This window comes from Mastigoproctus giganteus, chromosome 10, assembly GCF_048544385.1.
Source record: "Mastigoproctus giganteus isolate SK-2022 chromosome 10, ASM4854438v1, whole genome shotgun sequence".
NCBI classification, from domain to species: domain Eukaryota; kingdom Metazoa; phylum Arthropoda; class Arachnida; order Uropygi; family Thelyphonidae; genus Mastigoproctus; species Mastigoproctus giganteus.
In genome coordinates, this window is record NC_143584.1 from 96,940,188 (window position 1) to 96,956,598 (window position 16,411).

General features: G+C 38.6%; 1 protein-coding gene across 1 annotated transcript in view; it reads left to right on the forward strand.

The window, feature by feature from the left end:
* LOC150079179 (intermembrane lipid transfer protein Vps13D-like) overlaps positions 1-16,411 on the forward strand; it is a 129,922-nt gene that overhangs the window by 11,495 nt on the left and 102,016 nt on the right. Inside the window, exon 2 of the mRNA XM_090382983.1 lies at positions 5,719-5,888. Coding sequence (XP_090239109.1) covers positions 5,720-5,888 — 169 coding nt within the window. The 5' untranslated portion in view covers position 5,719. The remainder of the gene's footprint in view (positions 1-5,718; positions 5,889-16,411) is intronic.

A 16,411-nucleotide genomic window follows, 5' to 3' on the forward strand; every position in this document is an offset into this window, starting at 1 on the left:
TTTCTTCCACGTATTGCCTCAATCGTGTGTTTATTTTCTATTTCCGATTCTCTGAATTTTATCAAGGTTTACGTCGCGGTTCTAAACCCTTTTTCAAGAATTATAAGGCACGTGTAAAACTTCTGATGAATTCGGTGTGTGTAGGGGGGGAATTTGGTCGGCCTTTCGTCTTTTGAGTTTCAGTTTTCAGTTTTGTTCAGTGTCATGTGAAGTGCATGATGTCTTCTTGTAAACATTTAACTTTAAAAGATAAAGTCGAACTCATTAATGCATATGATCGGCAAAAAAATAGTATTCGCAATCTCGCTGCAAAATTCAAAATTGGGAAGACGCAGGTAAGCGACATCCTAAAGAAGAAAAAAAATGAACTGCTCAAACAATTTTGGCAACACAGAAATGATCAGGTTCAAAAATCATTCCCGAAAACTGTTGGACTTCAAATTGACACTGTTACGTATGAGTGGTTTTGTCACGCACGTGCTAAAAAAATTCCCATTAATGGGCCTATTATTAGGGAAAAGGCTTTGGAGGTTGCGAAATCTATGGGAGTAAATGAGTTCAAAGCTTCTGTGGGATGGCTAGACAAGTTCAAAACTCGGCATAACGTTTCTTGGAAAACCGTAAGTGGTGAAGGTGAATCTGTTGATACTGGGGTTGTAACAGAGTGGACCGTCAAATTGGAAGATTTATGTCGTGATTTTGAAGCTAAGGATATTTACAACTGTGACGAAACAGGGTTGTTTTTTAAAGCTCTTCCTGAAAAAACAATGAGTCTAAAAAACCAAAAGTGCCAGGGCAGAAAAATTTCTAAGGAACGCTTGACTGTACTATTGTGTACAAATATGCTGGGAGACTTTGAACAACCTCTTGTTATAGGAAAACCACAAAATCCTCGTTGTTTCAAGAGCATAAAGTCGAATCTTTTGAATGACTGGAAGTCTAATAAAAAATCGTGGATGACACGAGATATCATGAGCGAATGGATAAGTCACTTTAACCAAAACATGATTCGTCAAAACGGAAAAATTATTCTTTTCATGGATAATGCTGAATTTCACCTGCACATTGAATTGTCCAACATTCAAATCGTTTGTCTGCCACCAAACACATCTGCAGTGTCAGCCCTTGGATCAAGGGATAATGAAAAATTTTAAACTTCACTACAGAAAACGTGTTTTAAGACATCTCATTGCAAACATGAACGATGTAACATGTGCGAGTGACCTTGCAACGAATATCAGCATCCTAGATGCGATTCAATGGATTTTCTCTTCAGTAAACGCAATTAGAAAACAAACTGTCGTGAACTGTTTTGTAAAGTCTGGCTTCTCAAACGCAAAAATTGAAGTTGTGAACAGCAATGTGGAGCATCAAGAAGAACAAGAACTTCAACATCTATTGAAAATGTACGATACTTCCGCTACAAGTGACCCTGGCTACAAAGATATAGACTCGAACCTCACTACAGAAGATGGTGCTCTAGATATCAACGACATAATCATCGATATTGTTCAAGAAGTTCCTCATGAGGATGAAGAAATGGAAGGAGGTCAGTCTGTCGAAGAACATATTAACAACAAACCACCGATGAAAATAGAAGAAGCACTCATACAAATCAATCGTTTAAAAATGTTTTTCGCCGCTGAAGAAGATACTGAAGGACTTTCAGTGGTTTCTTCACTCCAAACAAATGTTGTGAACAAAATTATCAGCCGGAAGAAGGTGCAGAAGAAAATAAGTGATTACTGTATGTATTTTTCTTAAGATAAAGTCATAATATGCATAGCACAATTGTATGTATATTATTTACAAAAATATTGTGCAGAATCTATATATAATTTAATTTAATTTTACATTAAACGTTTAACGATTTTTCTTTATCTCTTGTGTATGTAATTGTATATTATTTACAAAAATATTGTTCAAAATCTGTATATATTTTAATTTAATTTTACATTAAACGTTTAACGATTTTTCTTTCTTTCTTTTGTTTTTCCTCCCTCAGACTTCTTGTTAGCGGACACTTCTCTCTAATGGACAAATTTTCGTTCCCCATGGCTGTCCGTTAAAGGGAAGTTTCACTGTATATATATATATATTGCTGCACTTCACGTTTTGGAGCATTAGACATAATATAACTTTTGTTATTTTCCTTTTTCTGCTTATTTTGTTTCTTAACTGTTATATATATATATATACAGAGTGTCTTAAAAATATTGGTGCAAACATTTAGGGGAGGTAGGTAACATCTAAAGGAATGTGAATCGCATAGGATCCCATAACCGGAAACATCACTGTTAGTTGGTACACGGCGCTGTTCATCAGTCCGCAAGAGGAAAATTTCTGGTTTACTCATTCAAGCAGTAGTCGCCACATGGAGAGCATTCATCGATATACGAACTGTGAGCTGGCAGACATGCACCTAGTGTATGGATTAGCAGAGGGCAATGGACGAGCCGCTCAACAAATTTATGGAGAACACTTCCCAGACAGACATCTACCAGACCACCTTTTGTTTGCGCATGTGCATCAAAATTTGTGCTATTATGGTTCATTTAGAGGTAACAGGAGTAGTGCGGGCAGACCACGTTCGACGCGAACTCCCACCATGGAAGAAAGTGTGTTGAATGCCATCCAGAATAATCCTACTACCAGCACACATGCCATTGCCTCTGCCTTAGGAGTGTCTCGTTGCAGTGTACAGCGTGTCTGGCACGACAATTCCTTACATCCCTTTTCATCTCCAAAGGGTTCAGTTACTGCTCCCCGCACATGTGGCTTTTGCACAGTGGTTTCTCCAAGAAGTGTTCAAGACTTGAATTTTCCAGCCTATGTTTTGGCCACGGATGAGGCTTATTTCACTCGCGAAGGCTTATTCAATCAGCACAATGCTCATGTGTGGGCTCACGACAACCAACACGGCGTGCGCTCCCATGTGGCACAACATCGCTTCGCAATAAATGTGTGGGCAGGTATGGTCGGTGACTGCTTAGTCGGCCCATGCCAGTTACCATCCCGCATGAACTCCGCCAAATATTGGCTCTTTCTCGAACAAGTTCTACCAGGGTTACTTGACGATGTTCCAGCAAATGTGAGACTAAACATTTAGTTTCAACATGACGGGGCGCCCGTCCATTATGGAAGGTGTGTTCGTGACCATTTGTACAGGCATTTTGGGCGTCGATGGATTGGCTGTGGTGGACCCATTGCCTGGCTCCCACGCTCACCTGATTTATCGAGCCTTGATTTCTTTATGTGGGGGGCCCTCAAATCTATTGTGTATGAATCGCCTGTGGAGACGGAAATGGATCTTGTGGCGAGACTCGTCTGCGCTGCTGCTACTGTCAAAGAAACTCCAAGTGTGTTCGACTGTGTCCGCCAATCCATGCTGCGTCAGTGTCACGCATGCATCGTGTCTCATGGTGGAACCTTCAAGCATCTGTTGTAACATCATGAAATGCATCCATCTCATACTCCCTTGTTAATATTATGTCAAATAAATGTTTGCCACTAATTACTGTCTTGTGTCATTTCTGTTTCTTGTGCCTCTGTTACTACTTTCCTGTGACGTTTCCGGTTATGTGTTCCTATGCGATTCACATTCCTTTAGATGTTACCTACCTCCCCTAAATTTGTACCAATATTTTTGAGACACCCTGTATATAAGTTTGTATTAATATATTGAATAAAGTTTGCATAAACGGATGTGAAAGTTACACCAAGTTCCGGTAACTGGAAGAATGAGGAAAGTAAAAAAAAGAAGTATAGTAAGAAAGAATGTTAATATTCTAAAGGTTATGATGAATTATGAAAATTATGGGCTGAATTACCAATCCAATAGATAGTGGTAGAAATGTAAAGTAAAATTAGTACATCAAAATACTAATACAATACTGATAAAATAAAAAAATAAATGCAAATAAAATGAAAAAAATGAAAGTGGTATAACTGTCATCAGATATGGGGGGAAACATATTTAGAAAATGGTCGAATATAGGTAAGGCAAATATGCTTTATCTTGTATTTCATCAGGGGACTACACCTGACCATGTATCAGGAACTGCGTTTCTATACTTGTCCATAGTAATAGAAGAAAACTGAATGGGCAAAAGAGCAACGAAAATGAAATTAGCAAATTCGTCTTTATTTAGTTAAAATACTCCTTTTTTTCCCTTCCCCATCCTCAATTTAATACCTCACCGTATACCATGTGCTTGTTCTAAATTTATTTATCAAATCATTGTATTCCTATCTATACAAAATTAAATCTTACCCTAAATTGTACATATTTATATTAAACATTTATATTAACCTTATTTATTGTAACTTGATCCTTATTTTTACATAAATAAATTTCACTGCATTTTGATTACCTTGTCCATACTGTATTAGAATGAATTACCTGACTATGTATCAATATTTACTTTAGCTAACATCAGATTTCTGCATTTTTTGCCATCCCTCTTTTTTCGACTTAAAGCTAAATTTTCCTGTCCATTTCTGATGATAGCTATCTCACTTTTTATTTTATTTGTTTAATCATTTTGTATTAGTCATTTTACATGACAGTTCCCTCATCTCCAATTGGCTTTACAATTCAGCCTATAATTTTCTTAATCCATCATAACATATAGGATATTTGCATTCTTTCTCTCTTTTTACAAACCTACAATACTTCCTATTTCTGCTATCCTCACCTTTTTAGTTTTTGGCAGTTTGTACATTTTTCACTTCAGTCTCTGCAGCTTTATCAAACTTTATCAGACCTATCAATTCCTACATATGCATAAATTTATTTATATTTTTATTTTTAACTATCAACTGATACTATATGTTTAAACTCATGATTATGTATTACATTTCATATATATATATAATATATATATAGTATAATTTTTTTTGTACAGTCAAGTTTTGCTACTGCAAGAAGATCTAGAAAGATTAGGCAGATGGGTCCTGAGAATTCAAGTTTAACCTTGACAAATGTGTGATGCTGCATGTGGGTAGAATAAGGACATATTTATTCCACTCTATAAGGTTATGATAAGGCCACATCTTGAGTATTGTATACAGGTCCTCAAGCCTCATTTCATTAGTATGTTTATCTGTTGGAATGCTCACAGACATTTACACGTTGATCTGTTGGAATGTTCACAGTTCCACAGCCTCCAGATGCTGCAAATTGCCACATCTTCAGTGCTGCATACAAGTTTGGGGCATTTGAAGACGGCTTTATTTTTCAGTTTCCCAGCCTCTAGATCATGTAAATTGTAGCATCTAGAGGTTGGGGAACTGTGAGCAGAAGCAATTTGAGGAGTTTAACACTTTGGATTGAGTAAACTAAATGACGATTGCATTATTTTTACTCAAACTACACAAATGGGGGGGGGATAAATTCAAATTGAGTAACAATGGTTGCAGGATAAATGTGCAGAACTTTGCCTTTAGCCAATGGGTAATTTATTGTTGGAAAAAACTATCTGTTGTTGCAACTGTAGTTTTTCCTAGAATTTTTTAAATAAATTCGAGGAAGAACTAGACAAACTCTTCAGGTGGAGGGAGATACACAGTTTATATGGAAAGTAGGGGTGTTTTTTTTTTTTTTTTTTTGATGATCCAGTATAAGCTTGCTAACTTGAATGATTTATGACGTATAGTAATTCTAATTTAATATCATGCTGCATATTGTATTAAAATAATTCTTTTCATTCATTTCAGCATGGACAGTATGAGTGGTAGCCTCAGAGGCAGTGATCCAGGTTCTCCTACATCACCAGCAAGCCCAGAACCAACAGTGTTACCTGTGTTTGTTTCTGATTCAGGATTGACTCAACCTTCAACATTTACTTCTCCATTAAGTTTACATCAGGCTGATTATTGGAAAAAAGGTAAATACAAGACTGATTGTGTTTCTTTCATCAGTATTATCATACAATTTGTTACCTTGTTTTTGCTGTGCATTATATATGAAAGTGAATTTAACAGCCTGCTTCTTGTTCTGTTCTAAGAATCGCATAACATGAAATCAGGGTTATAGCTAGATACAAATTTAATAAGGTGCCTCCGTAGCCAGGTGGGAAGGAGCAGCAGTGCGTAGCACACACCTCTTGATTAGACCGAGGTTCGAGCTTGTCACCACCAAATACGGAGGATGCGGAAAGGTCAGGGAATGACCACCGCATATCCCGGAGCAATATGGCCTTAGTTGCTAATGCTCCTAAAAACCAAACAACAAACAAACAAACAAACAAATTTAATGGATGGCTTCTGGATACTACTGGAGGTTTGGCACTGAGAAGACTTTATGATTGTCATTTTTATTTTCTCCCTTTACATTATTTATTTAATCATAAATACTAGAAAAGTATAATCAGTATTACTGTCAATGTAATAACAAAATCTTTCTTATTAAACAAACAAAATACTGACCTAATATGAAATATATCTGCAGGTTTCAAGGCTAAAATTATCGGGTACAGTAATAAAAATTACAAAATATAGATATTTTGAAATATTTCACTGATTATGAAATTTAAAAGAAGCTCATAGTAGTTGTATTTGTATATTTTCAAGTGCAAAGTGTTAGTTGTCTGACGGCACCAGGGGTTTCCCCCTGTCTCTGCACTGTGTACTCTGTTTGTGTGGCCCAGAACTCTGTGAAGGCCAGAGATTTAAAAAGTGTGTGTGGGGACTGGATGGATGTGTACCGTTGTTCTTCTGACCATTTAGCTGTTGTGCCCCTGTTGGGACCCACTGTTACCGCACTTGGCCCCGGGGAGGCAGGTCAGGTACCCAGTAGATTTTTTGTACTCTGGCAGGCCCTGTCACCCAGTTTCCGAAGATTTCAGTGGCAAGGGCCTATGTGAAAAAATAAAAAAAATAAAAAATAAGTAAATAAAAAAGGGGGTTAATGCTAGAATATAAAATACCAAGAGAGGTTTATTTAAGCATGGTTTAAATTTTGACATTATTAATTGGTAAGTTGTGTGTGGTACACTGCAAGTTAGACAGAGTAGGGGGAGACTGAAGGCTGGGGGGAAAAGATAGAGGTATGGTGATGATAAAGAAAGTGACCCCAGAAATTAAGTTAGGCCAGCCCATGCCTCACCAGGTGGAAGAAGGGGGTGGCAGAGGGGAAGACAAGAACCAATCTCCTCCTCCCAGCCGGGGAGGAGAGTAAAAGAAAACCGGGCTAGAGTGCTAGGTTTGATTGCCAATGTGGCTTGTGGCACAAAAGCTGCTGGTGTCGCCAGTGTCTGGGTTTGGAGTCTTGAGTGGGATCAGGTACCGGTTGATCCTGCCTGCAGATTCAGTTGCAGATATCAGCCCGATGAAACTTGGATTGAAGGAAGTGAATTTCAGTTCAATTAAGCTTCGATGACGTTGGCAGTTGATGCTACTGGAGAGGGGAGTGCCCAGAATCTGTCTCAAGTTATTGGTCTTGGTGGTTTAGGTTGGCGCATGATAGCCTTAGATGCTGATGCACCATTAAACTTCCAATAACCAACCAACCTTGGTTTAGGCTCCTTAACGTTCTTTGTCTGTTGAAGACATCCTGTGCAAAAGTGGTGAAGTATTTATAATTGTAATGGGTATGAATTAGTATATGTTCTTGGTCCTTTGGCAAGTTAATAATCTTTGTGATCGGAATAGATCTGAAGTCTTCATAGTCAGGATAGTCATACGTTATATGGTGCCAAGATTCATCAGTGCCACAGTAGCAGCTTGGATCATCTGTGATGCCAAGAGATGTTAATTTTTACTTGTATCGACCCTGTGAGGAGGTACGTTATGTATAGGCCAGGGGAAAACCAGCTTGGGGCTTTTGGGAACGTGAATGTTACTTCAGGGATGAATTTCTTTATAATTGCTCCCTTAGTGGATGTCGTCCACCTGTCCTGCCATCCCTGCTGCAAGTGTGCGAGAAGGCACCTGGCACCTTTTCTCTGTCTTGTGATTGATTGCTGAGTTGGTGGTGAATCCAATGGTGGTAGTGGAGATTCTTTTGGACAGATGATACAACATGCTGCATCTAATTATTTCAAGCTCTAGAGGGAGAGGACTCCAGCGATTACTTGTAGAGCAGGAGTGCTCACCATGCAGCTGGCTCTGGTGATGGTAAGTAGTATTGCTCTTTGAATGTTGGCTAATTTCTTCTGATTTGTGCAATAGTTGCTCAATGATACCAGACTCCTGCAGCATATGAGATGGCTGGAATAAAGACTGCTTTGTAAAAACAGGGCTAGGGTATGTCAGTTTAGACCCCAGTCCCTGTGTGTGTGACCCTTGCCACCAATGGCGTGTAATTTCTTATCTTCTTTCGGATATACTGTAGGTGTGGGAGGAAGGACAGTTTAGAGTCCAGGATTACACCAACGTCAGAAGTCAGATGTTTGTTTTTTGGAGCATTAGCAACTAAGGCCATATTGCTCCAGGATATGCGGTGGTCATTCCCTGACCTTTCCGCATCCTATGTATTTGGTGGTGACAGGCTCGAACCCCGGTCTAATCAAGAAGCGTGTGCTATGCACTGCTGCTCCTTCCCACCTGGCTACGGAGGCACCACACCAACGTACTTAAGTTGGGTGCAGTGCTTTATGGTTGTGGCATTGATCTTAATCTGCGGTGGTCTGGTTGAGCTTAGGTTCCCTTTCAGGAGGATGCTGGAGGTTTTCTCAGCCGAGATTGTCAGATTGTGCTGGGTAGCCCACTCCTGGAGGAGCCAGAGTGCTCAGTTAGCAGAAATTTCAAGCTGGGCTCTTGAGTTGGCAGTCACGGAAAGGATCACATCGTCTGCATAGGCTTGGGACTTAACATGCCCAAGATTTAGGAACTCATCCAGGACCATGTTCCAGAAAGTTTGTCTTAGGATTGAGCCCTGTTGGCAACCCCTGTGGATCTTTCTCATCACCCTGAAGTAGGGAATCTCTGCACTGACAGATCTGACATAGATTGCTTTTAATGCAGGAGTAGATATTTTGAGGAATCTGTGCTCGCCTGAGCCTACCAAGGATGCACAGCCACCAAAGTGAGTCGAACACCCCAGCGAAGTTGACTGCAATTACAAGGAAGTATTTTTCAGGTGTGGATTGAGCAGATGTTATCAGGTTATTTAGTGCATCCACTGTCAAGTGTCCCTGACGGAATCCATACTGGTTGTCGGTCTGTCGGTTTGTGTTTGTATAATACCTGTGAGTTCTGAAGAAGATGACTCTCTCTCAAAGAGTTTGCTGAAAACACTTAGGAGGGTGATTGGTCTGTATGATGTTGGCTGTTGCGGCAGTTTATTTGGATTCTTGAGAAGTCGAAGATTAATTGTCTTCCAATCAAGTGAAAATGTTCCTTTTGCCAGACAGTGGTTGAAAATATTCAGCAGTAAGTATGGCTTGTAGTCTGCTATACTTCTGACAATCTCTGGCTCCAGGTCAGGACTTGGGCATTTCCTGTCCTTGAGTTTCAATACTCCTCATTTTCAAATGCAATTAGAATTCATTGATGATATATTAGAAGTCTCTAGATGATTTATTCTATTTGAAACTGAAGTGATGGAATACAAAATAGCTGCAGCCATATGTTCTCAGGTTGCAGACTCTTAAGGCTGAAAATGTTTATAAACAGAAATAAAACATTGGATAACTAATCTATGGTAAAGTTTAAAGAATGCCAGTTGGTAAAAATTTCAGAAGTAGATGATTAGTGATTAGAAAGAAATACAAACAGTCCATTTTAACCTAAGCAGTGAATCAAAGCTTCGTTATATTTAAGCATCAGACTTGTGGGAAGTTCAGCCTTCCCTGGCACTCTCTTGATCTGGTCCTGGTTGTGAGCACCTCTACATGGTGAACAGGACCTTGCAGTTATGCGGCTAGTCGTCCAGATTAGTATTACTGGGATCCAACTCTCACAGTCTGTGTTTCAGGCCTACATCATAGGGATCTGTTGTGTGTGTGTGTGCTGTTCACTGCAACCTTTGTAAATATGTGTTAAAAGTTGCAGCTTCGCTGAACGAGAAGTTTTTTTTAGCCATATTTAGCCGCTTTATTGACCAATTTTTACATCAAATTATTTTCTATAAGTAGCTTATAGACTTAGTCAGAATCCTTAGTTTATTCTGAATTGAGACAATGAAATTTGGAAGTTAATTAATACTTAAGTGTCCGTAGATTTACTGTTCATAACTTGCAACCATTGTTATACGACACAACGTTATATCCCGAACTAGATAGCATAAGCTTAGTACAGTATAGTATATAATATAATATTGTCAATTAATCAGTAAAATCTATTAATCTTGTTAAACTTCATTGTCAGTTAAATTGTACTTTTAATAAATACATATAACGACTTAGATTCCAAAGTAATATAATTAATTAATACATAACTTGATACGGAAGTTATATAAATGGAACTCGTAGATAATACTCAATACTGAAAAATATATATAGTGTCATAACTGTGTTGGGATACAAGTCTAGGGTTATAATTTTGTACTGAAATTGAAATTTTATTGAAATTAAATCGATATCATGACTCAGACCAGACCAGAGCAGCAAAGCAAAACGCTCAAGCTAATGGGAGTGCTGTGGCTCAGGGGAGAACTGAGGGGGGAAGTTGCCCTCTGAATCACAACCTTTTAAAATGCACTGCTCGCATGATGTTTGTGGAGCAATTGGGTACGGGACATGATATTGCCATGGGGGATGTCTTTTTGTGTGCGTGATGTAAGGAGTGTAAGGAAATCAGGCGACAACTCAGCATTGTTATGGGCCTATATGAGAGCTTGAAGGACAAGGTGGATGCCCTCAAAGGATCTAAATTGAGGGGGCCCATCAAGCTCTCGGCTGCCCACATCAATGCCAGAGCTTGCACTTGGTCATCACGCAACACAGCGGCACCCCCCCCCCCCAAGGCAGAATGCGCTGGTCCCACAGGAACTAGTAGTTGTTGGTGACTCTATTGTCAGGGAAAAGGGGAACCTGCTTTGTAAAAAGGATAGGTGAAACGGGACCAGGGTATGTCTGCCAGGAGCAAAGGTTGATGACATCGGGGGCTCACATCTGGTGAGTATGGGCTTGGCAAACCCAGGGTCCTGAGCTGGATATCTTCATTCTTCTCTTTCTTGGTGATTCCTTTGTACTTCTCTCTCTCTCTCTCTCTCTCTCTCTCTCTCTCTCTCTCTCTCTCTCTCTCTCGGGGTAATTCGGGATTTTTTTTTTTTTTTTTGGCTGGTGCAGCATAAGCCTCAGACTTCCTTGTACCATATGGCTACAAGGCTACAATAATGCACTACAACAATTATTGTAGAGCAGATATCATCTTTTAAGGGCACAGAAGGTGATATAGTTGAGGCAGTGTTAGGTGGGTCGGAAAACTGCTAGCTTGGGGGGATACAAGGACTAATAGATTAACAGTAGCCACTGGCAGAGGTGAAAGTGATTCTTGCACTGCTTCTATGGGAATGAGCAGCAGCAGCCTGGAAAACAAAATGCAGGATATTTCAGAGACTGCTGGGAGTCATTGCGCTACAAGTAAACACATGGGTTGTGTTAGGGTAGCTAAGAATAGGAACAGGTGCATGTATACTTGCATGTATACTTATCTGCTATATACGATATCGATCCCCTATTTATAAATCGTGTATGATTGAATTCGTGTAGTGTAAACACGTGTTATACAAGGACTGACTGTATATGTATCTATACAGATAAATATAGATGTATTATTCGTTAGATTTGCACAATTAATTTTTATATCTTCAGTCAATGAATTTATTGACTGAAGATATAAAAATCTTACGTTGTATAATATTCGCTCCTGTATTTCAAAATTTAAATTTCTTTCATATAGCGTTAAAACCACTGTATAATCTGTATTCTTTGAAATTCTAACCGTTAAACTTTTATTTTAGCCTTAGAGCTGAGACGTATTTTCAGTTCTTTATGCTTCAAACCACCAAATTAAAAAAAAAAAAAAAATGAGAGCACATTTTAACACAGCACTATTGTAGTCACAGTGCTGCTAGCATTACTTCTATCCATATGTAGTACTTTGCATTTGTTGATGTTAAACTTCAGTTGCCACTTCTCAGCCCATCTGCCCAACTTTTCTAGATCATGCTACAGTAGCATACTGTCATTAACAACCCTGCCAAACTTTTGGTATCTTCAGCAAACTTGGACTTTAAGCCTGATATACCTTCATCAATAACATTCATAAATGTATAAAACAAAAATGGGTCCCAACACTAAACCCTGGGGACTCCCCAATAACATTAGTCCATGAAGAGCAGTGTCCATTGATTACCACTCTCTGTCTTCTCCTTCTTAACCACCCTTTTATCCATTGCAACAATTTGCCCTTAATGCCATACCACTCCAATTTGTGCAGTAGTCTTCCCTGTGCAACAGTATCAAAAGCTTTCGGAAAATCCAAGTATGTGATATCAAAATTATTTTTTGCATCTAGTTCCTTTGTGACCACATTGTAGTATCCAATCAAATTGGTCATACAAGACTTCCTCTTAACAAACCCATGCTGTGTCTGAACTATTACTGCAGTCTTGTCTAGGTGATCCTGCATCACTTCTTTAACCAGTGACTCCATTATTTTCCCTGGAACAGAAGTTATATTAACAGGTCTGTAATTACTTGTGTCATCCTTTGAACCCCCTTTGTGAATTGGATATACATTTGCGATCTCCAGTCCCTGGGGGACCTCCACTGAGTCAAAAGAAGCTCTGATAATTATGGCTTTGCTTACTCCTTTTTCTTCCTCCTTTAATATAACTGGATAGATCCTATCTGCCCCAGGTGCTTTTCTTATGTTTATCTTCAACAATTTCTTTTCCACTTTGCTCTCAGTTATTACAAAATCATTTTGCTCCCTACTGGAGTTTGATAAACCTCTGGCATTCGCCTCACTGAATAACTCCTCTTGCATAAATACTATTAGCAGTAATTGCATATAACACAAATATTATTAGCAATGGTAGATGTGTGGAATAACAAAGATAATATTATCTTTGAATGCTTCCTATTTAGAATTTGCAGTTGGCAACGTCATCAGTTGGTCCCACCGTATAGAATTCAAAAACTGTCTGAGCCAATGTGATCACCTTATGAAAGCAAAATCCATTCCCTTTACCCCTCATCATAGTTAAATCTTTGAGTAAATCCCACATCAACACACTGTGCTCACTGCCACTTAGTGGTTCCTTTATCTACAGGTTCTTAATGCAAGAATAATCACTGCTGATAATCAAATCAAGAGTATTACTCCCTCTGGTTGCCTCTCGAACAAGTTGCTGTAGAAAAGAATCCTCCAATAAATCCACAAAAGTCTTGCTAGATTGCGAGTGACCAACCTATAAGTTCCAGTCAATATCTGGAAAGTTAAAATCCCCCATTACAACACATTCTGATTTACAGGTCCACACTATTTCTCTGCACAATTGTCGTTGTACTCATCAGAGTCTTTAGGCCTGCAACACACTCCTACTCTCATCTTTCGTTTCCCAGTGCTTATCCTACACCAAACTGACTCAACATTGCACTGTCCATCCATGTCATCTGGATGCACTTCCTTAGATTTTACATGTTTCTTAACTAACAGTATGACCCTTCCTCTCTCTCTCTCTCTCTCTGTCCTGTCTATCCTTTCTGTACAGATTTTACCTCCCAAATTCCAATTCTACATTTCTTATATGTGTGTGAAACCACATCTCTGATACCCCAACAGTATCTGCCTTTGATGTCTTGACAGCACCTCAGATTCATCAAATTTATTTACTGTACTGCTAGCATTGGCGTAAATGCAAGTATATATGCACCTATTCTTACTCTTAGTTCCCCTAACACGGCCCATCTATTTACTTGTTCCGTGACGACCCCCAGCAGTCCTGGAAATCCCCAGCACATCACTTTCCAGGCTGCTGCTCATTCAAATAGAAGCAGTGCAAGAATCACTTTACCTCTGCCTCTGGCTACAGTTAATCTATTAATCTGTGAATCCCCCCCCCCCCAAGGTAGCAGTTTTCTGACCCACCTCGATAGCATCAGCAAATATTCTTGCACATTTTCTATTTAAGTGTATACCTTCCCTGTAGAAACAATCTCTCCTATTAACAAGCACAGACCACGCAGAGAAAAATTCTGTTGCATGATCTTTGCATAATATCTCCAGGCCAAATTGATTGACAAGGGTCTCATCATAAAACTTGCAAGCCCTAACTTGCAAGTTTTTTCAACATTAACCTGTTCTTGTTAAGTAAATTTGCAGAACTCCTACTCTTAATGTCATCGGTGGCAAAATGTACAACAATATCACCCTTTGTGCTCTTAAAAGATACCTGCTGTACAATGTCATGAGCGTTTGCCGATGGAGAGTCATACCCTGGTCCTATTCCACCTATCCTTTTTGCAAGAGGTATACCCTATCTCCCTAATGTCAGGGAGATAGGTATACCCTATGTCCCTGACATTAGAGTCACTGACCATAACCAACTTCTGTGGGACCAGCACATTCAGCCCTGAGGAGTGCCGCTGTGTTGCCTGATGCACAAGAATGATCTCTGGCATTGAGTTCGGCAGCTGAGAGAACTTGATGGGCTCCCCATTTTAATTTCTTCAAGGGTATCTACTCTGCTCTTCAAACTCTCATAGAGACACCAATCAAAATGCTAAGTTGCCACCTGATTTCTTGACACCTGTGCACGTAGCACACACACACACACACACACACAAAGATATCCTTCTTGGCTAGATCATGTACTATTCTAGAAAGGTCCACAAACATGTCACAAATTGCACATTTTTTTAAGCTGTGATGCTTTGGCGAATCTCCCCTTCAGTTCTTCGATGAGCCACATTTTTTTAATTTGTGCATGTTGCTTTGCTGTTCTTGTCTGAAGCATGATTTTCATTTTAATATGATTTAATTAATTAAGAATGAAAATTAATAAAGTTAATAAATTTAATTGACTATACTATACTTGACTACGATACTATACTAAGCTAATGCAGTGATATGTATTATATCTAGTTTTATTTTATACCTTGTGCTATCAAGTTCGATATATACGCTATACCGTAACTATCACAATGTTAAATTAGTTATATCCTTCCTAAATACAAAAGAGATATGCCCAAAAAGTGATCAAAACATTCAAACTACTTATTTATTACAATTACAACCCTGCTATTCTTCTGCACTACTGGTTACGTGCTACGATATTCATGGCAATACAGTAGTGTTATGAGTAGCGAGTCATAACTTACAAAAACACTAGCAAAATTTAAAAAATAAGCTAACAAATGCCATTAAGCCTATTTAATCTATTTGTGAAACAAATTAATATGCTAATTAATCAAAAATACAATAAAATCTCTATGAAAACTTATCCGTTTTCCTGGAGCTCAAGAATACAACATCCTCACACCTATAGTCTCGTTACCAGATGTTTTTTTGTATGATTGAAGATTTCGGTGAAGGGGGAAACACATTTCACCCTAATAGCATAAAAATACATAGAATTCCAGCTGTCGGTATTAGTGCAAATGCAATAAGATCAAGTTTACTACCCATTTATAAGATTATACAAACAGAAAAGCCCAATAAACTGAAAACTGCAAATTGTTTTTGTTTCTTTTTTTTTTTTTTTTTTTTTTTCGGTAGTTGTTGGCGCATAGGCTTCTGTGGCCATAATGCACCTCCCAAGGTTTTTGCAGTACTTTGATCCAGCCCGAGGCGGGAATCGAACCCGCAACCTTTGGGTTGCCAGGCAGGCACTTTACCCACCCGGCTAGCCCGGTCGGCATTGTTTCTTTTATGGTTGTGACCTCTAGAAATGTGACTTCCAGAAATGTGCTTTAGAAAAAATCATAGAGGTATTTAAAATTCATTCTTATTACCGAAGATGTGATTCTAATAAATGATGAAAGTGTAGAGCATTGTATTGATTTGAATTGGCTCTTTAAAATATGAATGTATAAAAGTGTAATTCTGAAAATCAGTGATCACTATAACTGGCCCTTACTGTGCGTGTATATATATATATATATATATATATATATATATATATAGGCAAATGGATTAGATAAGTGTATAGGTACGAGTGCTGACCTGACAGGTGTAGCTACAATGGAAAAAATATAAAGTGCCTGAAAAATAAAAGAGATTACCTAATAAATTATATAAATAAAATTAAATGAAAATATATAAATGGTGCATAATGCTGTAGGTCCTAAGATTTTAAAAATGTCATCAAGGGGTGGCAGCCAAAACCAAAGGAAACACAGCAATAAGCAAGACTTCTGTTTCTGTTATCATGTATACCTGGCAGACAGAAAAAACGAGCAAATGTAAACATCATAGCCGACCCGACAGAGACCAAAAAGAAAAAGAAATAAAATAC